The sequence below is a fragment of the Taudactylus pleione genome, unplaced genomic scaffold (genome assembly GCF_031769625.1).
Source record: "Taudactylus pleione unplaced genomic scaffold, aTauple2 ptg000379l, whole genome shotgun sequence".
NCBI lineage: Eukaryota > Metazoa > Chordata > Amphibia > Anura > Myobatrachidae > Taudactylus > Taudactylus pleione.
This window is the reverse complement of record NW_028284780.1, coordinates 809,713-835,488: the sequence shown is the minus strand read 5'-3', so window position 1 is coordinate 835,488 and position 25,776 is coordinate 809,713. Positions and strand designations below refer to the sequence as shown.

Here is a 25,776-nt window from a genome sequence, read left to right as displayed (position 1 = left end):
TCACTTGGGTCCCCTGCACTGTACTCCTCTCTCCTACTAAGGTATGCTTGTTTCAAACAGGTTGTGTGGGTAGAGATGCCCCCTCCTGGATGATCTTACCATTCACATACTAATGAAAAGTTTTGAAACTTCACCTCTGTCTGTTTCAATGTAGGCCAGGCATGACCAATAATCCCCATCACCCAATGTCTGAGATCTGCCAGTGTCTGCAGTGATTGGCAAATTATAAACAGATCATGCAATCAACTTTCACCATGACACCGGAGCAACTGGTAACCACTAAAATTTGCCACTGATCTGGTCAATCAGTGCTTAGACTGTGCAATTAAATCTGCTTATGTAGGGTCATTTTTAGCCACATTGAATCTTGTGCAAAAAAAATCATAATCATAAATGATTTTGTCCAAATTAAAAGCATTATTTTCTTGGTACAACTTTCAGGAATAACACCTAGAACAGGGTAACACACCTACTCAATAGTTGGCCATTTACCTGATTTAGGGTGATCGGGCCGAAGAGTGTATGCAATACCGTTGCAGGAGCGTTAGCCGATAAATGGTTTACAACACTCTTGCAACAGTCGGGATCGAGAGATTGCAGCTTACGGGCTGTTTAATATTTGTTGGCCCGATCTCCAGATTCCATAGAAGCCCATACACACAGATGTGTCCACATAAATCTTTCTTCCTTGTGCGTTAAACAGCCCTTCTAGTCGCGCCATGCTGTGGCATGACTTGGTAACGCCGGTCGTCTTTTTGTGCGACTTTTTACCTTCAAATGTGTCTTATTCACAAATGATGCCAATAGGACGCACAAGCAGCTTCTGCTGATTAATATGAACTGAGGCTTGCCTATATTCTGTGTGTGACTGTGGGTGTATCTGCATGCTAAATGCTACGTTACAGTGTCACAGCCGCTGACACTGTAATGTAGCATTTCGCATGCAGGTATAACAGCAGTCGCACACAGAATATAAGCAGGCTGCATATCATTATAATCAGCAGAAGCTGCTTGAGCGTCCTATTTGCACTGCTATGCGAATAAGTCGCACATAAAGACGTTGACAGAGTTGCATGGTGCCACTTGTAGCTCACGGAGGTAGGATGTATGTGAACACATCTGTATGTCTGAACGGTGTGTACAGGCCTCACAGGAAGCTGACGGGGTCAAGCTGGGGACACAGCACTTGGCTGATCGGGAGCAATTACCCGATCAGTAAAGTGATCAAATAGGTTTGTACCCAGCTTAAATCTTGAAACAGGTCTTCTATGGAAAAAATGCCTGTTAAAATCTCAGAAGCACATCATAGCTGCCACATAGCTGTTTGATACTTCTATCATACCAATTAGCAGCAATAGTGTTTCTAAGTTGTCAACAGGGTATCAAAGAAAGAAATATTAACACACGTTACACATTAAAGGCCCCCATACAGGGGGGCGATTTGTATCCGATCCGATCTCGCATATGATTCCCTTGAAAATTGTTCCCTTGACATTCTGTACGATTTGTATGTAGAAAAGGTACGATTGTACAAACGACCATACGATTCGATGTATTAAGATGTGTCACATCGTACTGTTCGGTAGAAATCCTTCTGCAAAACCATCTGATCTACGATGCTGATACACGATGCCAGGGACGCGGATCGCATCATAATAGTCTATGAAAACACTAGTTTTAACACGATTGGTCGTTACGATCAGTCGAAAATGGCCATATCGTGTGAAAAATTGCCCCGTGTATGGGCACCTTAAGAACTGCAGTCTTATAAGATACATACACATACAGGTAATTTATTTTCAGAATCTATAATAAGTGACAGGGTGTGGATTAAGAGATAAACAGTAAAACGGTTGACATTGTCTAGATAGACCACAGATGTTAGACAGCCAATAGGTCGACTGGGACAAAAGGTGGGCATGGACTAAATGTCGACATGTAAGAAGGTCGATTGGTACAAAATTGCCGACAGGGTCAAAAGGTTGACACTAAATTGGTTGACCCATTATTTTTTTTGTTTTCTAGCCCTAATCTTCACCCTAGCCATCCGGTAAGTGCCTAACCCTAACCCTCCCTCCTGGTACCTAACTCTAACTGACGGGGTAAGTGCCTCATCCTAACCATCTGCGTAAGTACCTAACCCTAAAAATACAAAAACAAATTGCGTGTCGACCATTTTTGTGATGACCTTTTGACACCATCGACCTTTTGTCCCAGTCGACTAACATCTAATGTCTATCTAGACATTGTTGACCTTTTTACTACCTATACTCTGGAACCCTAAATGACACAAGGGGTTGGAAAAGAGACAAGCGTATTTAACGGTTTGGGCATTTCAATGTTGGTTATTAAATTAGGTACCAGTCTTAACTAAGAAAAGAAAAACTTCATATACAGTTCAGTTTTACTTAGGGATGGACATAGAAAGCCCAGCATGACTTACTCAAAAAATAGCAATATAATGCAAATAATATGCCAACAGGTACAGTATGGTAATAAATAATAGTTTCTAGTGACAACCAGTTTACACACAGATGTAAAATTCATTCAACAAAACCACCTGGGTATAGACCATAGAGGTCTAAACCAGCCCTGTGCAAATCATTGCCTGCAACAAGTGCTTGTTACAAGAAATCACAGATTTTCAATCGCATAAAAACAACTCTGATATCGCTAGATGAAAAAGATGTTTCCCCTCCATTGGCTCAATAAATTAGTATTTAGACTGGTGGTCATACTAAGTTCTCAACAGTGTTATCCCCAGGACCTTCTTCACGGGTGCACCGCCCAGCATTTTCCCCAGACCACCTTGCTCCAATGTCCATGATTGATAGCCGGGGATCACAGCAGCAGGCACCAGTTCCCACTACCCATTAGATCCCTCCCACTCAATCCTCATTAAATCCCTCCAACTCACAATCTCCCTTCGACTCAGAGTGACAGAAAGCATTATGGTGCATACACACGATCAGATTTTTTCTTCAGATATGGGCGATAACGATTTAAAAATCGTTCAGTCGTTCATATCTGAAGGAAAATCGTTCATATCTGACATGCCTGAACGATGGACGATCAACGATGCGCGTTCCCGTTTGTCAGATAACGATATCTGACATCTGATGGGTTTGCAGTCAGACTTGGACGATTCCATTCATTTTAATGCAGTCAAAAATCGTTCAATCGTTCAAATCGTTCAAAACTTTGGTCAAATCGTTCAAATCGTTCAGATCGTTTAATCGTTCAATCGTTCATCTGACAAATCTGACAAGTCTGACAAATCTGACCGTGTGTACGCTCCATTAGAGCACGTCTGTGCAGACATGATGCTCCCCATAGCTCATAATGTTAAGCACTTTTCAGGGTTTCAAGTGTGAACACAGACTTGAGCAGCGGTGGCACGCTATTACTCAGTCCTCTCACATTCTGTACATTGTTCCACTATATACTTGGTGACTCACTATTCAAATTATCTAGGGACTGGCGAGGGAAATGTATTAAGCCTTCTAAAGAGTGAAGTTGCCCATAGCAACCAACCAGCTTCTACCTATTATTTTATATATAGTACTTCAGAAATGCTAGCTAGAAGCGGATTGATTGCTATGGGAAACTTCTCCACTCTTTAGAAGGCTTGATGCATTTCCTACTAAGCTGAAGTTTAGCTGAAACAGAGTTGAAGCAATGAGAACAAAATAACAGCTCAACTACAATACTGCACATGTAAAGCTGGGTACACACTAGACAATGTGTGTACCCATCGATGGCAGATACGACTGCACTATATTTCGGGTTGTCAGTACACACTGCACAATCTGTTTTACGACTGCCCAATATGTTGTTCCACGCCGCAACCAGAAGCATGGTGTCGGTCGTCAGATCTTCAGATTGGCCTGCACTGCAGGCAGTTCTGAAGATGTGACAAACGATGTGTGAGAGCGCGCTGTGAGGAGACAAGGGAAAAGGACTTCTAGGACTTGCCTGCATGTTGAAAAGAGTTATGACCCAGTTCTGTGTTCTTAAATTGAAGCCCTCAGTCTGCATGTCTCATACAGGAAGTTTGCCAGCAGCAGACAGCAAGGGTGTGTTCCTGTTACAAAGCCCTCCTCCTTCCTCTCTGCAAAGACTGACACCTGAGCCCACCAATGAGTGAGAGAGAGGGAAGTAGGGTGGTGCAGCAAGGGGAATTGTGGGATAGTGTGTGAGTAGAGTGTGATTCTGAAGGTTGGGGTGTTGTCCCCTCTCAGTGTCTTAAGCTATATAGCAGCTCTGTGTGCTCTGTTACAGCTGTCATTGCTGGGCAGGTAGGGAGGAGATATACAGCAGCTGGAAAGGACTTTGCTGAACTCTGAGTGGACTGTAATGATATAACCCTGCTTACTGTTTGCTGGATTTCTGTGTCTCCATGAATAAAGGTCATCATTCCTTCATTATAACCTGCTCCACTGTTGGATCCCTGAACCCCAGGATACCCAGGACACCCGGTATCCTCACACGCGCAATAGTGCGTACACACTGGACGATGTGTCGTTCCGGTTTGTCCTGGAACGACAAATAGTCAAACATGTTGACTAGTGTGTGCCCAAGCTTTAGATCTGCAGAAATGTAATGTGCTCTTCCTCATATATAAGAGTGCTCAGTCAGTCTGCACCCAGCTACTTTATAATGCTACCCAGCAGAAAACAAAATCTGGGGAGAACAATGCTTAAGGACCCCTTATAGATAATATTTTTCAGGCCAAAATGTAATGAATATACCCAGAGCCCTAACTAGACTTTTCGGTGCCCTGTGCCAGAGAGAGCAGTGGTGCCCCTCCCCCCCATTTTTTAAATAGGGACATAAGATAGTACACCTGAAAAGGGCCATTGCTTCATGGGAAAGGGCCAGGGATGAGATTGGGGTACTTCTGGGGGAGCCAGGAGATGCTGGGGATAAAAGAAGAGGAAGCTACAAGTGAGATTAATAATAATAAACAGGAAAATTTACAGGCTCAAACAGCGCCCCCTGCCCTGCGGTGCCCTGTGCCATAGCACAGGACGCACTACCCTAGTTACGGCCCTGAATATACCTTTGTACTGTACCTGTTAAGAGATCTGGAAAACATGAATTTCAAGGGACTTTGGACCAAATTTGGTTACCACTGAGTAAGAGCAGCATGTTATAACCAACAATGAAAGAAGAGTAAGTGTGAAGGAAGAGATTGAGGCACAGGGAGTGAATAATAGGCAAGGCCTTTTCTTGTTATAGACACACTGTATTAGGTGGAAAACTTATTACAATGGGCAGAGAGGGGCGTAAGCTTTATGAATGATTAATACTATATGCAGTTGGAATTAAATTGAGCATATTTTGCTGGACAGTGCCTGAATTAAGTGGACATTAGACTAATTGGGGTTTAAGGCACTTATGAGAGATTCAGCTGGTCTACGATGCATGTTTTGGGTATGAGGCAGTTATGCTGGACACTGGTTGTGTATTTTGAGTATTGGACTGTGTTGCTATGAGGCAGTTATGCAGGACACTGGTTGTGTATTTTGGGCATGGGACTATGTGGCTATGAGGCAGTTATACTGGACACTGGTTGTGCATTTTGGGCATGGGACTATGTGGCTATGAGGCAATTATACTGGACACTGGTTGTGTATTTTGAGTATTGGACTGTGTTGCTATGAGGCAGTTATGCTGGACACTGGTTGTGTATTTTGGGCATGGGACTATGTGGCAGTTATACTGGACACTGGTTGTGTATTTTGGACATGTGACTGTGTTGCTATGAGGCAGTTATGCTGGACACTGGTTGAATATTTTAAGCATGGGGCTATGTGCCACGATGATGTTATTCCGGGAGGTGGCTGCCAGGTCGGTGCTGCAGGAGGTGTGGGGGTGGCAAAAGTGGGCAGTGCGTGGGTGTGTCGGCGCGATTGCATCATCGCGGCCCCTCCCCCGCATTATAATGTAGATATTACCAGCATTATAAAGCAGGGGGCGGGGCTACTAAAGACTCGATTCAGCGCAAATCGATTCATTGCACCTCTGGCCCATCCACTTTTACAAGGGGGTGCGGGGGTGCACATGGCCATTCCAGGGTACTTGCTTACTCTTGCGGTGGGCCGGGAGCAGCACCCGATTTTCAGGAGGCTCCCAGCAGAGTAGGCAAGTATGAGTTAAGATCTAATTCACTTAACCTGTTCTGTATTGTCCCACCTATGTTAAGTATATGACAGAGTTCAGGAAGCTGAACTCTGTGCATCCATATATCTTTTGTATCATTTAACCTTCTGTCTGTAATATTCAGGATACTCATGGTAGTTGGCCCTCACCATGGAACATTTAATATATATATATACATACATACATATATATATATTATATAATGTATACCTGACAGAAATTCCCCAAAAACAGAGGCCCGCACCACTCGGAGTCAAGAACAGAATGTTGTGCACTTCTACTAACTCAATTCCCTAATAAGATATACAGAAATGTATATGTGCATCTTGCCTTTGCATAACTTTGTAACTGGACGAATACTGTATGATTTGCTTCTGTTAATATATGTTTTTGTACTGTTGTTGTATTGTTGTATTTATATATATATATTTTTTAAAAAGTCAAAACAAAATGTTCTACATAGATAGATAGATACAGAAATGAAAGCCATCCTAAATCCTGTACAATGATTTGGCATGTAGCTCATTGTGCTTTCCATAATGAACAATTACAATTATGCCTTGTACACTGCACTTTAGTTTTTAGAAGTTTGATTTATATTTCTACATTGTAAATGCTTAATTTACAAAATAAACTTAGGTCCATTTCTCACAACAGATATTACTTATTATTTATCCCATCTACTCCAGTAACCTCTTATCTTTGGAATATGATACCTGTACTGCCCAATTTAAACCTATATAGTCTTTTAACATGGAAGGCCGACAAAAAGTACAAAGTGCAGGAAAATGTGTTAACTGATGGGGGACAGGTATTTGGGGTACTATATGAATGGGACAGGTCTTTTTAAGAGTGCAGGTGGGTGTTAGAGGCGTATTTTGAAGGTGTTTTTTTTTTTTTTTTAAAAGTGGTTTAAAATTATTTAAATATATACTTATAGGCATTCTTATGCACCCCCATTTTAAGTACAACATTTATTTTGCCAAAAACACTTGCTTTTGATCATTACTTGGCTATTTTAGAAATATGCATAAAAGAGTAATTTCACAAAATTTGAGAACCCCAAATACTTTTATTAGGGCCACTAATACACTACTATATTGTTATCCTATATCACTTGCCTTTTTTTGGGGTATAGGCAGATTTCCACATAAACTTATCACATGTAAAGCAGGAAGAATTTCCGTGCAAATGTCGCTTTACAGTTTTGGGAAAGAGTTGCCCGGAAAACAGGTTCGCGCATAGATGCAATAAGCGGATTTCGCATTTGAAGGGTACGAAAACTTACCGCATTATCGTGGCTAACTGAATCCTCCCCTAGGTATTTAATCCACGACATGCATATAAAATGCAATCTGTTCTTCAAACTGCAAATGTATACCTTTACATTATTCAATTTAGGGGTCAATCCTATTCCATGCGTAGGGTGCAAGTTAAAACGCCAGCAACGAACCTTTCGCGGCCCACTCCGAGCCCGAATTAGCTTAATTTTTCTTGGAGCCCTATGGGATTGCGAGCACTTTTAAGCAAGTCTGGGCAGACGCGATGTCCCTCACCCGCGAGAACATCGCATGGAATAGAATTGACCCCTTAATTTAGAAGTTGTAAATTAGCAGGCAAACCATTAGCACTCAAAGGATTCAGAAAGTGAAAACATTTTAACTAAAATGCCAAAATAAACCAACCAGCGTCTTAATATCATATCAGAATCACATGCTATACTACAGTACCCCATAAATAGCAGGCCTCACCACCAGATGGCAGTAAACACAAATACAGAACACTGAGCACAGAACATCGTACAATAGCCATAGTGTAAACACGTGACTGAATATTAGTGTTTTTTTTTTTTTTTTTTAAAGCAACATTAAATACACCCAATAGTTTACTGAACTACCCATTTTTATCTGAATTACACAAATGAAATATATTAAACAAGAAACTGTACTCAGGGACGGTTCTAAGAGCGGGCTAACAGGGCCGTCGCCCGGAGTGCCGGCCCCTAGAGGGCGCCGCTGAGTCCCCTCCCCATCAGTGAGCTGGAGGAACCTTCTTCTTGCCCACCGGCGCCACAGCTCTCACCCGCGGATGGCTTTCTGGAGTGGAGGAAGAAGGAGGCTTCGCTGTGGCAATGAGTGCATAACACTGAAGGAACCATTGCCTGCCGCCCGAGCCCACCTCAGTAGTTTGCCGCCACTTCCCTCCCCTCCCACAGTGCACTGTGCAGCACCCCCGTGGCATTCTGGGAGTCCCAGAATGCCAGGCGTGGCCGCGATGACGTCACTGAGCACGCAGGGGAGAGGCAGGCAACCCACCAGGACACGGAGAGCAGCAGCAGCTTGGCGACAGTGAGTGTCAAGATGTCAGGGAACTTGAGTCATTTGATGTAGGGGCATGGCGGCGGCGCGCATAATACTGCAGGATACGCACACCACCTCCACTCACTCATCAGCTCCTTCCAGTCCCTGCTTGTTCAACAGCCTGGGTTATTACTACTGCAGCCCCTGGCCCTGCCTGTGCCTGACTCTGATCTCTGGCCTCTGCTGTCAAACTGCATGCAAAAAGTATGTATACCTGATTATTCATATCACATTGTATGGGGCATTAATCTGTGTGACATTATGTATGGGGCATTACTCTGTGAGACATATTATGTAAGGGGCATTACCTTGTGCTGCATAATGTGTAAGGGGCATTACCTTGTGCTGCATAATGTGTAAGGGGCATTACCTTGTGTGGCATAATGTGTAAGGGGCATTACCTTGTGTGGCATAATGTGTAAGGGGCATTACCCTGTGTGGCATAATGTGTTATAAGGGGCACTACTACAGAATTGGTATGAAATCCCGGCAGTTGGGATGCCTGCTGTCAATATACCGACAGCAGCATCCCGATGCTCAGGATCATGACAAGGGTCATGTAAGTATGGTAACCATCCCCCATTGTGCCCCTAACCCTAACTGTCTGTTGTTGCATCCTAACACTAACCCTCCCCACCCTTTGGTGTCTAAACCAAACCTTCCCCCCGCTGTGGTGCCTAACCCTAACCCATCCCCAGGGGTACTTAACCTTAACCTCCCCTTTCCGTAGCCTAACCCTAACCCCCGCCGTGAATCCTATATTTAACCCTCCCTCCGTGGCTAAGACCTAACAAGCCCTGCTATACTTATGATCAGCATCCCGGCTGTCAGGAATCCAGCATCGGCATGTCAACTACTGTTGGTATTCCGGCGCCTGTCTTCTGGCTGGGTAGTGGCATTCCAGCGCAGGGATTTCGTCAGCTGGGATGCCGGCTGTATGTATGATAACTACATCCTACTCTACAGTGTGCCATTACGTGTATAAGGAGTACTACTGTGTTGAATAACGTGAATGGGCTCTGTGTGGCATGACATACAAACGCTGGCGGTGCCATATTCACAAACTGTGCTGCTGTCCCCAATCACTTCCAGTCTCCCAGAATGCTGGTGGTGCCAGGTGTGATGTTGTCGCGCATGGCAGTGCATTCAACTTCTGCTGGGCATGTTTCCTATAGTGAACGGGTGGGCGTGTCACAAAGCCACACCCCCTTTTCGGGAGAGCGCTCAGAAAAACACCCTCTTATGTTCTGCCCGATTTATTTTTTGTTTTCTTTTTCCTTTACGGGGGGGGGGGGGGGGGGGGATGGGGTTGCACGCCAATGGGAACTCTCGCTCTGAGCTCCACAAGGTCTAGAACCGGCCCTGACTGTACTTATACGTTATGTTTATACTGTTGAATTTGGTATCCTTCAAAAGTTATTTAAAATGATCTGAGTACTTTAAAACATGCAATCTCTTACTGTCTGTGCAAACATCTAGATGCAAAAAAAAATTTGATTTCCGGTTGCAACCTGCAAAATGGATCTTTTCTTAAGGGTCCAGATGGATGTATAGTTCTCCTTTTTAAACTACGCACTGGGTGTTCTATTCCATTATACCATGTCCAGGCACTACTCACTTTCCATGTTTGTTCCCGGCGCGTTCATCAAGGAGTAAAAACATACAAGAGAGAGCGAGAGACTAGCACAGAGAGAGAGAGAGACAGGCAGCGCGTTAGAGAGAAAAAGAAAGACGGGCAGCATGTGGGCGAGATGAGCAGCGTGAGAGCAAGCGTGTTTTAGAGACAGTAAGAGAAGCAGACACAAACAGAAAGAGAAACAAAGAGGCACAGCAGGCAAGAGAGGGGGAGGCACAGAAGTCGAGAGGCAGGGGCACAGAGATGAGAGACAGATAGCGAGTGAGGGAGACACAGAGAGTGAGGGAGGGAGACACAGACAGAGGACCTCATTCAGACCCGCTCGCAAGCGGGGCGATGGTGACAGCCTGCGCACGCACAGCGCTCGCAATGCGCGTGCGCAAGCCCCGGAGCAAGTGACAAATTCACTCGCTCCGGGGCTCGCTACAAAAGGGGCGGCTGTTGATTTTGATCGACAGCTCGCCCCGTTTTGTAGGCGGGGTGGAGGGTGGCTGGACAAACGGAGGTGTTCCTGAAGGAACACCTGCCGTTTGTAGGCGGCGTGATGTCAGTAGGGTGCTTCCTGCTCTGTTAGAGCAGGAAGCAACCTGGGGCTTGCGGTAGACGAGACCCTACCGCAAGGGTCTCGTCGCAAGCCCCGATGGTCGTGAGGGTCTCGACCATCGCAACCAACACCTAGTCACTCACTAAAGCTGTGGGTGGTAACCCACAGCTTAGCGAGCAGCCAGGAGGTCGCCTTTCAAAAGAAAAGCGGCCGCCCTCATTCAGAGCGAGCGCTCGCATTTTGCGAGCGGCTCGGAATGAGGTCCTGAGTGAGGGAGGGGAGACACAGAAAGAGTGAGGGAGGGGAGACACAGAAAGAGTGAGGGAGGGGAGACAGAGTGTGAGGGAGGGGAGACACAGAGTGTGAGGGAGGGGAGACACAGAGAGTGTGAGGGAGGGGAGACAGAGTGAGTGAGGGGAGACACAGAGAGTGAGTGAGGGGAGACACAGAGTGAGTGAGGGGAGACACAGAGTGACTGAGGGGAGAGAGGGAGACAGCGCAAGGGAGACACAGACGAGAGAGAGACAGTAAGACATTGTAAGAGAGAGACACACACACAGACAGGGGGACAGAAAAGAGCAAAAATAGAAAAAAACATTTAAGAACATTATAGTATATGTGGAACCACACTGCACTGGTATAAATGCCTGAATGTGAAAAGAGTGGACAGAGTGTGATTGGGACATCTGTCTGTCCTGGCTTTCTGCATGGCTACCTGACCAAGATTGATACTAAAAAACATTGAGATTGTTTACAAGCCAACAAGCCACAATAGTTAGTGACTAAATTTGCACCAGGTGGTATTAGCTTCAGGGCTCCAAAAAGGAGGCAATATTTGGTTGGAGAAACATACGAGAAAAACAAGCTTCTGACAGTTGTCATCAGGGAAATAGCAAAGGAATTTAAATGTGCATGGAATAAACAAAAAGTAAACAAGTATTACTAAGAAAAATGGGCAAATTAGCAAAAGTGGCTAATAAGTTAGAATACATTTTTATATGCAAGATAATAAGAGTATTGTGATAAACAGCATTAGTGTATTTTGCATGATGAAGCAAAATGCAATCCCACAGGATTAGTGTTCATGGCATGTAAAACATGGGCAGACAGGACACATTACCCTGAAGTGCCTCCTTTGCTCTTGCCAACTCCTGCTCTTTTTGTACCAATTGCACCTTCAGCTCTGTAACAGAAAGCACCTCTGCCGACCTGCTGTCATGTGACTCCTCCAAGTCTTTTGCCAACATTTCCTTCATTTGTCGAAGTAAGTGAACCTCATCTTGCAGCTGCGATACCTCTTCCCTTAGCAGCACTACAAATAAAGAAAATACAAACATTACAAGACCGGAAAATACATGAAATGTATGGAATAATATAAAGCATGGATTTGTAACAAAGTGTCAACAATTTCTTATTCAATTATATTCAATATAGCATTTACTGTATTGTTATTTGGCCCAGACAGGCTTTTCAATTAATCTCCCCCCACTTCCACTCGTAAATTGTGGAATATGTGACAAAGGAGAGAAATTCAGCAACAATCTACAATTTTCAAATCCTAAAATGACAATACAAATTTATTTTCTAATGCAGACAGATCAACAGGTTAAATTCTGAGGGATTTATTCCGTTATGTTTTAATTCTCATCACAATGTAAGCCCTTTTTAAAAGTGTCCCTGGTCCATGAACTGCACAGTGCCTAGTTAATTATCAGCCTTAAAAAAGAGGTAAAATATTACATAACACTGTACAGTACATTTAGGGCATAATAACAAAAAACAAACATATTCACAAACAGTATTATCTGCAGGATTTAGGATGCTGCAAAACAAAAAGCAACCCATAACAACCATACTGAGAGAACAGGTATAACAATACATAGACTCATTTATTTATTTATCAATTTATTATTTAATCGCAGCATATTCCGTTGCGCTTTACAATTTGAATCAACATTAATAGAACAAGACTGGGTTGTAAAAGACAGACATAAAGGTAAGAGGCGTTAAAATATAAAAGCAAGGACACAGAATCAAAAGCTTTCAGGTAAACAGAACACGTGAAAAAAGTGTAGGGGTATTATGTAAAACATATTATGCTGCATAATATAATAGTATTGATGACCCCAAATATCTGCCTGCACCCCACAGTATACCTTACAGAACCAGGGACCCCACATACAAGTATGCTGGTCACATGTTTGAGAGCAGACACATGTAATATGTAAGCAGGAATCGGCAAATGATCCCGATGCAGATAAGCGCTGTAGGATTGTGGGGATAGTGTGTGAGTTGTTCGGCTATCTGTAGTGCACAGGAGAGGAAGTAACGATTAGTGTGTCAGGGGACAGTGACTGCAGGACCCTACGCAGGGTTAAAGGTTGAATTACAAGATAAGGGAGGTCAAAGAGGCATGGAAGGAGAGGCGACTTTGAAGGAAAAAAGGCTGATGCACGGAATCATCGTCCTCTTTTACAAGAAATCTTTCCTACCCTCCCTCCCCAACTAACACAATAAGTATGTGATTTTGGCGGTTGCTGGTACGGGAAACGCAATTGCAAACTAAATCATAATAATGGTGCAATGGTAATCATATGGTGCGAGGATGATATGTCTTCCGAGAGTCGTGTAGTGATTTTGCAAGTTATTTGGCTCACCTGCCTAACAACGGGCTGTGGGCACCTATGTCGATGTGACACCTATGCCAGTGTAGGCAACAGTGCTGCGGTGATTGTCACGACCCCATTGATATTTGATATTGTGAAGGTTCCTCCCAAAACGAAGGACGGCAGGGCACAAGTCTAAATACGGACTTTGCACTGCAAAGTGAGGGAGGAGTTTTGCTGACATTACAATCAGTGGGATTGGAAGAACCCAATCCATGGGTAGGATTACCCACTCGGTTGACCAAATTTGAGTAGTACAGTGTGCTACTGTTTTTTCCCTAGGCCACGAACATTATGGAAGGAAACAGTTACAGGAGTTACATTAGACCAAGGAAGTTGGCAGATGTGGGCTCACACTCATGATTTCGGGTGAGGGGATCTACCTCTGAGGGGGGTTTTATTTTTACTCATGTCGCTATAAATTCTAACTTCTTCAATTGACTCTAGACAATGTTTTCACCCCCTTCAAGGGTCTTGAACCTCAAGTGAGCACGCATTAGTAGTAGTTAGAACAAAGGAAAGAGGGATTAAAAAGTTTTGTGCATTACAATGTTACTGACATGTCTTTTCCAAATTTCAGAGTCGCACAGTGGTGGAGACACCTGGATCATGGGGCATTCTTTTGTCTTCTGGGCAGAGAGATACGTAAGGGAGAATGGTTTAGTGCAAACTGCAGAGAGACAGTGGGGTCGGATCAGGTGGTTGGAAAGGAGAGGAATGAAGTGGGAACAAGTAGACATAGAAATTGTGAGGGCAGCTAGGCAATACAGATATCCAAGCAAGATAATATTACACTTGGGGGGAAGCGTCGTAGTCAAGACAAGTTTCTGGAGCCTGGTCAGGGCAATGAAAATAGACATAAGCAAGGTGCACTCATGTTGGCCAGACACACTTCTAGTTTGGTCAAACATTGGGCCTGATTCAGAGCCGGACGCTCTGACCAGAGCGCTCGCTCTGAATCAGGGTCGGCCTACCTAAAATTGGAGCGGCCTCCTGGCCGCTCGCACAGCTTATGCGAGCGGCCAAAAAGATGGTCGCGATGGTCAAGACCATCGCGACCATCAGGCTTGCGACGAGACCCTTGTGGTCCGAAGTGCTTTTGGCTTTATCAGAGCCAAAAACACTCCCACTGACATCACTAGTGATGTCAGTGGGGCCGGACCCAGACGGTAGGCGTTCCCATGGGAACGCCTCCGTCTGGGCAGCCACGCCCCCGGCACGCCCACCAAAGGGGGTGTGCAGTCAATCACCATCGACAGCACACCCCCTTTGAAGCGAGACCCCGAGCGACGGCTTCCCTGTCGCTCGCTGGGTCTCGCGCATGCGCACGACGGAGCAGCCTCCGTCGTGCACATGCGCGTTTGGGTAACAGCGACCCGCTTGCGAGCGTACAGCGCTCGTGAGCGGGTCTGAATGAGACCCATAGTTCCTAGAAGGCAGTGGTAGGTAGCAGCAGGGCCAGCTATGCACAGGACAGGGTGGAAGGTAAGAAGAATAATAGGCAAATTCATAACCAACTTAGGAGGTAGGGTGATTAGGCACCCCCGAATAGTGGCTTTGCTGGGATCACTATAAAGGGTGGATAGAGTACATCTGTCAGACTACGGAATGGCCTGGTCGATAGAGGATCTACTAGCAGAGGGCGGGGAGTAGGCGGTAAGTTGGTGGCGGACTAGTTCCTACAGAGTCCCTAGCTGTGGCAGGAAACACAGTTACAATGATAATCATGTGGTGTGAGGATATGTCGTCCAGGGGCCGTGTAGTGATTTTGTAAGTGATTTGGCTCGTCTGCCTAGCAACGGGCACCTACGTCGATGTGTGACACCTATGCCGGTGTAGGCAGCAGTGCTGCGGTGATTGTCACGGCCCCCATTGATATTGAAGATCATGAAGGCTCCTCAGAAACGAAGCAGTGCATGAGTCTAAATACGGACTCTACACTGCGTAGCGAGGGAGGAGTTTTGGCTGACTTCACGATCAGTGGGATTGGAAGAACCCAATCCGTGGGTAGGATTACCCACTTGGTTGACCAAATTTTGAGTAGTACAGTTTACAATTGCTTATCCTAGGCCACCAACTTTATGGAAGTCATAAATAAAATTTGGACCTTCTTCCTGACAGCTATGGTGTGTAGCGTCTTTATTTTATTTGGTATTAAGAGGTAATGATGAAGGAATCTATAGGTGGCTAACAAATTATGCAAACACACGGAAACCATCATACTTAAGCGGCTTATAAACAGCAAAGCTAATCTGCAGTGCACTAGCAGGCTATATATTAAGTCATAGGAACTGTATAGGGACTCACTATTAAAGAATGGGGACTTATCTAGTACATTTATCTTGTACTTCGATATAATTAGATAGCTGTAAACTGGTTGTAGTGGGAACACCCAGAAGTTTTAGTAAGTATACCTACAAAGAGAGCAGAAAACAAAAAATACACCACCTTAATACTTATGGAGAATACTGTAAGCAGATTGCTTAAGAAGGAAATATACAAAAGATAACCAGTGTTTCAAAAAAACAGGCAGCAAATCCTATACCAGGGTGGTCTCAAACACTCCTATAGCAAACAATTTATCAAACATACATGTATAGTCCTTGCAACAAAAGTTAAGGGCTCCATAACAGTGCGATATGCACCTTGCGATGCGCCGGCCGTTCCGACGGCCGACATATCGGGCGGCCCTCACACATGGAGCAATCCGGTGACCGACTGCCCAATATGCCGGCACCCTCCTCCCCACAGCGCTGCATGGGATCGTTCGTCGATCCCCCAGATCAATTGAACATGCAGAAAGATGTGGAGGAGCGACGGAGATCTGGAGGAGCGACGAATGACCCCACGGAAGCGCACAGCAGACAATCTCATACCCACACACGGAATGGTATAGCAGCGATATTGTTCAAAACTGTCGGATCGGCCGCTATATCGCTCCTTAAGGGTATAGATGATAAGCAGATGTTAGTTCAGACAATGGCCCTGATTCAGACCCACTCGCAAGCGGCTGTCCGCTCGCAAGTGGGTCGATGGTCTGCACTGAGCATGCACACGACGGAGGGAGCTCAGTCGTGCGCATGCGCCAGACGCGACGAGCGAAGGAAAGTCCTTCGCTCGTTGTGTCTGATCAAAGGGGGCGTGCTGTCGATGTTGATTGACAGCACGCCCCCTTTGGTGGGCGTGCCGGGGGCGTGCCTCCCTGACGGGGGCGTTCCTAAGGGAACGCCTCTCGTCAGAAGCCGGCCCACTGACATCACTAGTGATGTCAGTGGGAGTGATTTTGGCTCTGATAGAGCCAAAATCACTCCGGGCCTTGCGGTTGAAAACCTCAACCGCAGGCTCCGGCTCGTAGTTTCGATGGTCGCGATGGTCACGACCATCGCGGCCATCAAACTGCTCGCTCGTATAGGCTGTGGGTGGTGACCCACAGCTACACGAGCGTCCAGGAGGACGCTCCATTTTTATGGAGGGCGGCCCTCATTCAGAGCGTGCGCTCTGCTCAGAGCGTACGGCTCTGAATGAGGGCTGATGTTCGACCATTCAAGGTCAGAATAAATTATGTTCTTTCTCGATTCTCCACAATCTCCTCTTTTTAGTGGATGATACACCCCAATCACTCCAATAAATATGGGAGGTATATAAAATAGAAAAGCAAAATGTTCCAAATAGTAAATACTTTATTTCACTATTTGTTAAAAATCCAAATATTAGGATTTTGGTACTTACCGATAAATCCCTTTCTCTGATTCCACAGGGGACACTGGAGCCTTAGTACAGTGGGGGTATAGAAGTGGGTTAACCGGGAGCTGGCACCGTTAAAAAATGTGAATGGTAGCTAGCTCCTCCCCCTCTATACCCCCCTACAGGCAGTCTAAATAAACTGTGCTTGAGGGGAGCTGGAAAATAAGGAGAAAGCTACAGCATTCATGTATAAAGTCGTAAACATTGTTATAAAAAAAAAACAACAACATTCCAATCATACTCTGGATAAACAAACAACCATCTGAACCTGGAAAACAATGACAAATGCAGGTAAAACAGCGCAGGGTGGGCGTCCAGTGTCCCCTGTGGAATCGGAGAAAGGCATTTATCGGTAAGTACCAAAATCCTAATTTCTTCTTCATCCACTAGGGGACACTGGAGTCTCAGTACAATGGGGACGTCCCAGAGCTCACATCCCGGGTGGGAGAACGCTGCGAACCCTGCAAAACCGCACAGCCAAACTCTGAAGCAGAGGCCATAAAAGTATCAAAGCGGTAGAACTTTAAAAAAGTATGCCTGCCTGACCAAGTGGCCGCTCGACAAGGCTGGTTTAAGGAGACCCCACGAGCAGCCACCCATGAAGGACCTACTGAGCGCGTTGAATGCGCTGTAATGGAAACAGGTGGTTGTCTTGAAGCCGCCACATAAGCCTGTCTGATAGTCAGACGAATCCATCTAGAAATAGTTTGTTTTGATGCCGGCCAACGTGGTCGTGCCAGATCAAACCGAACAAACAAAGCATCGGACTTTCAGAGAGAAGCAGTTCTGTCAACAGGTATCAGAGGGGATTTTTGGAAATTGAGAATCCACCCATGTTGTAAGAGAAGACTGAGTTACCTGAATATCCAATAACAAGCGAGCTACTGACAGGGCCTTGATCAGGAGATCGTCCAAGTATGGAACAATGACAACCCCCTGAAGATGAAGCAGGGTCATCATAACAGCAATGACTTTCATGAACACTCTTGGTGCTGACGAAAGACCGAAAGGTAAGGCCTGAAAATGCAAATGAGAGTCTAGCACCACAAACCGAAGAAATGCCAGATGAGGAGGCCAGATGGGGATTTGGAGATAGGCATCTTTTGAAGGCATCTTTTATGTCTAAGGATACAAGAAACTCGTCCCTCTCGAGTCCTGCTATAACAGACTGGAGGGACTCCATCTTGAACCTGAAGGCTCGAAAATAGGGGTTTAGATCCATGAGGTTGAGAATGGGTCTCATTGAACCGTCTGGTTTGAGCACCACAAACAAGCTGAAATAAAAACCCTGACCTCTCTGATGGATAGGAACATTTACTACCACCTGAGACAATAGCAGTATTTGTATTGCTTCCTGAATTACCACTCGCTTTTCTGATGCCAGTGGTAAACCAGTTGTGAAAAAACGAGAAGGTGGCTGGATTTTGAAGTCCAATTTCAGTCCGTGAGTAATGATGTCCCAGACCCAGGCGTCCGGACAAGACTTAATCCACACTTCTTTAAAGAGCAGAAGAGGAGCTCCCACCCTGGGATCCCCCAAGTAAAAAGGGAGAGCGTCATGTTTGCTGCAGCCTTGTCCTGCTGGGACAAGGGTGCAGAGGATGCCGAAGCTCTACCACAGCCCCTGGAACCACGGGAGAAGGCAGGAGCTCCTCTGGAACGACCTCTGAATCTTCCATGGGCACGATAGGACCGAATGGATGGTGCTGCAGCAGGTCGCCTAGGAGGAGGAGCAGCAGATGGGTAGGTAAGTGGATTTACCACCTGTAGCTTGTGAGATCCACCTATCTAACTCCGTTCCAAATAGAACATCCCCCATAAAAGGATCAGCCTATACTGCTCTCTTAGATTCCGCATCTGCTTGCCATTGACGCAGCCAAAGAGCTCTTCTAGCTGAGATAGCTTAAGCCGAGGATCTAGCAGAAAGACCACATATATATGATTCCGCAATCTGTTCGGCCAGCTGAATGAGATCTTCAGTTTGTGCTCTGGTCTTAAGACCCTCTGAAAGGTGCGTAGCCCAAGATTCTACAGCCTTATTTACCCAACAGCTAACTAGCGCTGGACGCAGGGATACCCCTGCAACTGTATATATAGACTTCAACGTGTTTTACAGCTTCCTGTCAGAGGATTCTTTAAGTGAAACAGCCCCAGGTACCGGGAGTAGTCTTTTTAGAAAAACGGGACACTGAGGGATCCACTGCTGGAGGAGTCTCACATAATTTCCTGCTTTCTGGAGGAAAGGGGTAATAAGATAAAAGCTTCTTTGATATTTGAAACTTCTTATCTGTGTGTTTCCGCTGAGGTTAGGATTTCATCCAATTCCTCTGACACTGGAAAAGTGACAGCCTGTCTTAATCTCTTACTAAAGATAGACGGTCTAGCAGTGAGCTCTAAGTCTTCCACATGAAAAACCTGGCGTACTGCAGTAATTAATGCTTTTACGGCCTGAGTTGTAGGTTCTGACTCCTCTAGAATCTGAACATCATCTGGTTCTTGACCTTGCCCTCTTCTGGCTCCTGCAACTCTTCCTCCTTTGATTCATCCCACTGCAAGGGATTCTGAATCAGTCTCTTGCTAGGGACATTATAAGACGAGGCAGCAGGAGGGGCCTGGGACATTACCCTTGTAAGTCCCTCAACAGACTTGGCTAATGCACGAGCCCAATCTGGTTCGGAGGATGTCTTTCTGAGCACCTCCCTGTCTCTGTGAGCTGTTTCCAGCTCCGCAGACAGAGTAGACATAACTGAAGTCAATTGATCAGACCATATAGGCTGAACTGGTGAGTCAGCAGTCTGAGACTGAGAAACACACTTGTCACACAGTAGGGAAGTATTAGACTGTCCCTGTGTGAATTTCTCTGCACAGTTCTTGCAGGAGAATGATTTCTGTGCAGCTTTAGAACACTTGGTAAACATGACTGCAATCCACTGTAACACACACACACACGTGAAGGGACAGTGAGATACAGAGATCAATACAGAGACTAAGAACTGGAAGGGGGCATGGAGGGAGATATGCTGTGACCCTTGCAGCGCTAAAATGAACAGTGCTGTTGAATAAAAAGCTGTGAAACAGCAGTACTGGCCTGAGTGTCACAGCTCCGTTTTGCAGACAGTCTCTGCGTGCAGCAGTAGCTAAAATGGCCTCCAGCCTCCCTTTGGAAGCGCTCAGGCTGCTGGGAGGCATGAGCAGAAGATTTACTTAGGCTCCGCCCCCCCCGCTATGGCGCTCCCTCAGCACTAGCGGACTGCTTACTATGTATGCCCGCCTAGTGTCCTGGCTCCCTGCTATTCAGAGAGCCAGGACACACTAACCTTGTTTTGCCTGTGCTGCCGGCGGCAGGCTTTCACTGTGGGAGACAGCGACGAACGCTGCATGCAGCGCGTCTTGGGACTCCCCAGAGACTGAGGTCTCACCGCAAGTAGCTGCGGTGAAGTCTCCCCGGCAGCTCCAACGGCACAAACAGGCAGGGGCAGTGAGCTGCCTGACTGTGTCTGCTGATTGAAGAAGTCCTGTGTGAGAGAGAGCCCTAAGGAGCATAGGTCCAGCTCCCAGGGCACAAATTTTAGACTGCCTGTAAGGGGGTATAGAGGGGGAGGAGCTAGCTACCATTCAGATTTTTTAAAGGTGTCAGCTCCCGGTTAACCCACATTATACCAAGACTCCAGTGTCCCCTAGTGATGAAGGAGAAATACACTGCTCAAAAAAATAAAGGGAAGACTAAAATAACACATCTGAGATCTGAATGAATGAAATATTCTTATTAAATACTTTGTTCTTTACATAGATGAATGTGCTGACAACAAAATCACACAAAAGTTATCATTGGAAATCAAATTTATTAACCCATGGAGGTCTGGTTTTGTAGCCACACTCAAAATTAAAGTGGAAAAACACACTACAGGCTACTCCAACTTTGATGTAATGTCCTTAAAACAAGTCAAACTGAGGCTCAGTAGTGTGTGTGGCCTCCACGTGTATGTATGACCTCCCTACAACGCCTGGGCATGCTCCTGATGAGGTGGCGGATGGACTCCTGAGGGATCTCCTCCCAGACCTGGACTAAAGCATCTGCCAACTCCTGGACAGTCTGTGGTGCAACGTGGCGTTGGTGGATGGAGCGAGACATGACGTCCCAGATTTGCTCAATTGGATTCAGGTCTGGGGAACGGGCGGGCCAGTCCATAGCATCAATGCCTTCGTCTTGCAGGATCTGCTCACACACTCGAGCCACATGAGGTCTAGCATTGTCTTGCATTAGGAGGAACCCAGGGCCAACCGCACCAGCATATGGTCTCACAATGCCAGTCAGGCTACCTCTAGCGAGCACATGGAGGGCTGTGCGGCCCCCCAAAGAAATGCCACCCCACACCATTACCGACCCACTGCCAAACCAGTCATGCTGGAGGATGTTGCAGGCAGCAGAACGTTCTCCTTGACGTCTCCAGACTCTGTCGCGTCTGTCACATGTGCTCAGTGTGAACCTGCTTTCATCTGTGAACAGCACAGGGCGCCAGTGGCGAATTTGCAATCTTGTTGTTCTCTGGCAAATGCCAAACGTCCTGCACGGTGTTGGGCTGTAAGCACAATCCCCACCTGTGGACGCCGGGCCCTCATACCACCCTCATGGAGTCTGTTTCTGACTGTTTGAACAGACACATGCACATTTGTGGCCTGCTGGAGGTCATTTTGCAGGGCTCTGGCAGTGCTCCTCCTGTTCCTCCTTGCACAAAGGCGGAGGTAGCGGTCCTGCTGCTGGGTTGTTGCCCTCCTACGGCCTCCTCCACGTTTCCTGATGTACTGGCCTATCTCTTGGTAGCGCCTCCATGCTCTGGACACTACGCTGACAGACACAGCAAACCTTCTTGCCACAGCTCCCATTGATGTGCCATCCTGGATGAGTTGCACTACCTGAGCCACTTATGTGGGTTGTAGACTCCGTCTCATGCTACCACTAGAGTGAAAGCACCGCCAGCATTCAAAAGTGTCTATTCCATTTGCACAACAGCATGTGAAATTGATTGTCAATCAGTGTTGCTTCCTAAGTGGACAATTTGATTTCACAGAAGTGTGAATGACTTGGAGTTACATTGTGTTGTTTAAGTGTTCCCTGTATTTTTTTTGAGCAGTGTATATAATGCAGAAAAAAAACAATCCACCATACACAAACATGCAAGGCAGCATGCCATATAGTTGGGGTGTAGTTTCCAAACACCCAGAATAGCATATGCAGTAATCCAAATAAAATCTCCTGGGATAGACTGATGGAACTGCTGACAGTTTGGAGACTTCCCCACATGATGTCAAATACTGGTTCCTTAAGCTTTGCTTGAAATCACCTGATCGCCTTGCATGTTTGTGTATAGTGGATTGTTTTTTTCTGCTTTATATAGATTTGGATTTTTAACAAATAAATAGTAAATACGGTATTTCACTATGTGGAGCATTTTGCTTTTCTCTTTTATATACCTCCTGTATTTATTGGAGTGATTGGGGTGTATCATCCCCTCAAAAGATAAAATAGTAGAGAATTGAGAGAGAACATAATTTATTCTGACCTTCGGAGGATAATATTGATAGGTCGAATATTGGGCCTTATTCAGACCCGGTCGCAAGCGCTGAGCGTTCGCAACCGGGTCGGTTTGCCCGGTGGGCATGCGCATGTCCCCGGCTAGCGACGGGCGCTCCATCGCTACGGGTCTCGCACCAAAGGGGTCGAGCTGTCGATGGTGATTGACAGCTCACCCCGTTTGGGAGGCGGGCACGGGGGGTGGCCGGCCAAACAGAGGCGTTTCCAACGGAACGCTTGCCGTTTGGGGGCGGCCCCACTGACATCAGCAATGATGTCAGTGGGGAACTTCCTGCTCGATCAGAGCAGGAAGCTCCCTGGGGCTTGCGCTTGCCGAGAACCCAACCTAAGGGTCTCTTCGTGATGGTCCTGACCATTGCGACCATCAACCTGGTTGCTCGCTAGAGCTGTGGGTGGTAACCCACAGCTTAGCTAGCGACCAGGAGGCCGCACTTCACACCACAAGCGGACGCCCTCATTCAGAGCGACCGCTTGTATCTAGCGATCGACTCTGAATGAGAGCCATTGTTTGAACCGACATCTGCTTATAAGCTATACACTAAGTTTTGGCACAAGGACTTACACATGCATCTTTGATAAATTGCTTTATAACAAAGTAGCTTCATAAAATCAATTAGTTTTGTTTTTTTGTTTAAGCAGTGGGTAAATAAGAGTGCTTATTTGCTGCTGTTAGTGCCCTTTTAATATCTCACACCTTGGTCAGGCTATACCAAACAAGTACTCCAGGTCTAACTTCCCTGGCATTGAGCCATTGTTCATAAAACTTTCCCCACGTCACCAACAAGCTTCCTGTCCAGGTACAACCTGTTTGGATGGTTAAGGTTACAAGTGTATACACTCCGCATAAATTATTGGCCAATTACTTTCCAATGAGTCACATATTTGTACAGATAACAATCCCAGATGAGTAGACAAATTGGAATGACAAGGTACGAGAGAAGCGGTGAGTCAAAAATCAGTCTATATTTCATAATTAGCCCATTTATTTTATATATGAAATTTCCCCCATTTCTCCACAACAATGGGACAAATTCTTCCCTCTCTGGGTTTATTCAGTGTTATCCAGAAAGAAAATAAGAAAACAAATAAGTGTTGCCTTACAGTCTCTGTGAGCAACACTTCGAAACCTACAGCAAACAGGACCCTCTTACCTCTCTGTCTGCCGTTTGTGGGCGGGGAGGGGGCGGCGACTGCCTCTGTTTCCCTGAAACGATCTGTCGGCTGACGGAGATTTCCTGGCCTCTTTCTCTCATCTGCAGCAGATGGCTTGCCTGACCCTATGGGTCACTTAGCTGGCCGATGTTCCTGTAGATTATCCGATGCTGCGTTGTACAACGCAGCTTGTATAAGTAATGCAGCAGGAGGCGTGATGCCTGCTACTGCATTACCATAACTGCAAGGATGGAATTGCAAGCTGCTTGCGTGTATCTTTGCAATTCCGTGCTAAGATGAATCAGGCCCAAAGTCCGTATTGAATGTGAAAATCCCAATTGCAGATTACGAAATGTTTACCCAAACCTAGTTCAGAATAAATTAAAGATAATGTGTTTGCTAGACTGACAGGAGCTCATTCCAAGTGACTTCTTATATTAATATACAGAATAGTTCTGCAATACCCACAGGCAACAGTAAAATATTTCCACAGATCCAAGCAGCCTAATGACAATTTAAAGGTCTCCCTGGCAATTAAGGGTTGGAACGGCCCACAGTTTAAGTGAACCTGATGCCCTAAACATCTACAATTTGAAAGAGGTTTCAAAATTAGCTTAACCACTTAACTGAGGTGATCGTATGGGATGTGAATGCAGCCAGCTGTGCTTCAACTGACAAGGTGCGACCGCACCGTCCCTCTGTGTTATTGAAGAGGAAATTTGTTCTAGAACGGATCTCCTCAGACCCCCCCAGACTGTGCTGTGGACCCGTCAATTTCTGACCGGTTTTTTTCCCGAAAAACTCTTCAGTTATGTGATTAATGCGGTGTTAGCTAAATTTTCCATTTATGACAGTTCTAAAGAGTCTCATTTCTTGCTTTGTTACTTAAACACTTGTGAATTGCCCCTACTGCAGAGTAAAGGAAACATATGGCATCACAAAGCTGTCCCATCACTTAGAGGTTATTATAACCGCAAGAGTGTACTGGACAACATTTTTTTAAGATCTATATCGTTTGACACTTTATCCATAATTCCCATGAGTTACATTATTATTATATTTTTATTTATAGAGTGCCATTATACTCTCTAGCAATGTACAACAGAGAAGTAAATATGTAAAACGACTAAAAACAGAAAAATATAATGACATAGAAGATGTGAGGACCTTGCTGACTAGAGCTCTAATCTGTAACTAAAATGTAGAAGCCAGGATATGTTTCTAAACAATTAAGAAAAACAACCTATATAATGCTGGGCATACACTGCCAGATAAAATGTCTGTCAGACCGACAGACATTTTATCTGGCAGCCTGCCAGCCGCAGATGTCGCCGGCATACACTGTGAGATCTCTCTCACAGTGTATAGCCCGACATCCGCGCTCCGCCCCCGAGGGAGGAGACATTTCCCTGTTCCTTCCGTAGGAAGGAACACAGGAAATGTCTGTCTGTCGGCTGCGCTGGGCATACACTGCCCGATGCGGCCGACAGTTTCCCGGGTAAATATCGCATCGGACGGGCATGCTGGACAATCCAGCATGCCCAACCGAGCAATACTTAACCCTCGGTCGCCCGCATACACGCAGCAATTATCGCGGCGATCCGCCGATATCGGGCGGATCGTCCCAATAATTGCAGCGTGTATGGCCAGCATAACTTTCACAGCACATACAATTATTATTATTCCGGTTTAAATATAAATGAACCCTTTTCCTATGACACACATACAAAAGTTGGCCATATTCTATGTATGCTTCAAAATTGGTGAATATACAGTATTTGCACAGTCTTTCATTTCAAATGCCAATAAAGTAGAAATTACTTTTGCCAGCCTATCCCTAAAAACTGCAAGCCAGCATTATGGAAATTGCTCATTATTCACAGAAAAGTGATTACTATCACTGCTTCTCCAATTGT

At 45.6% G+C, this 25,776-nt stretch overlaps 1 protein-coding gene across 9 annotated transcripts in view; it reads right to left on the bottom strand.

Moving 5' to 3' along the window:
* The window catches only part of KAZN (kazrin, periplakin interacting protein), a 432,464-nt gene that overhangs the window by 132,640 nt on the left and 274,048 nt on the right, over nt 1-25,776 (bottom strand). For 8 of the 9 annotated variants that reach the window (XM_088445398.1, XM_088445394.1, XM_088445397.1 and 5 more), the window contains one exon: nt 11,826-12,017. The exons of the other annotated variant lie outside the window; for it this stretch is intronic. In XM_088445398.1, coding sequence (XP_088301524.1) covers nt 11,826-12,017 — 192 coding nt within the window. The remainder of the gene's footprint in view (nt 1-11,825; nt 12,018-25,776) is intronic. 9 annotated transcript variants of the gene reach the window in all.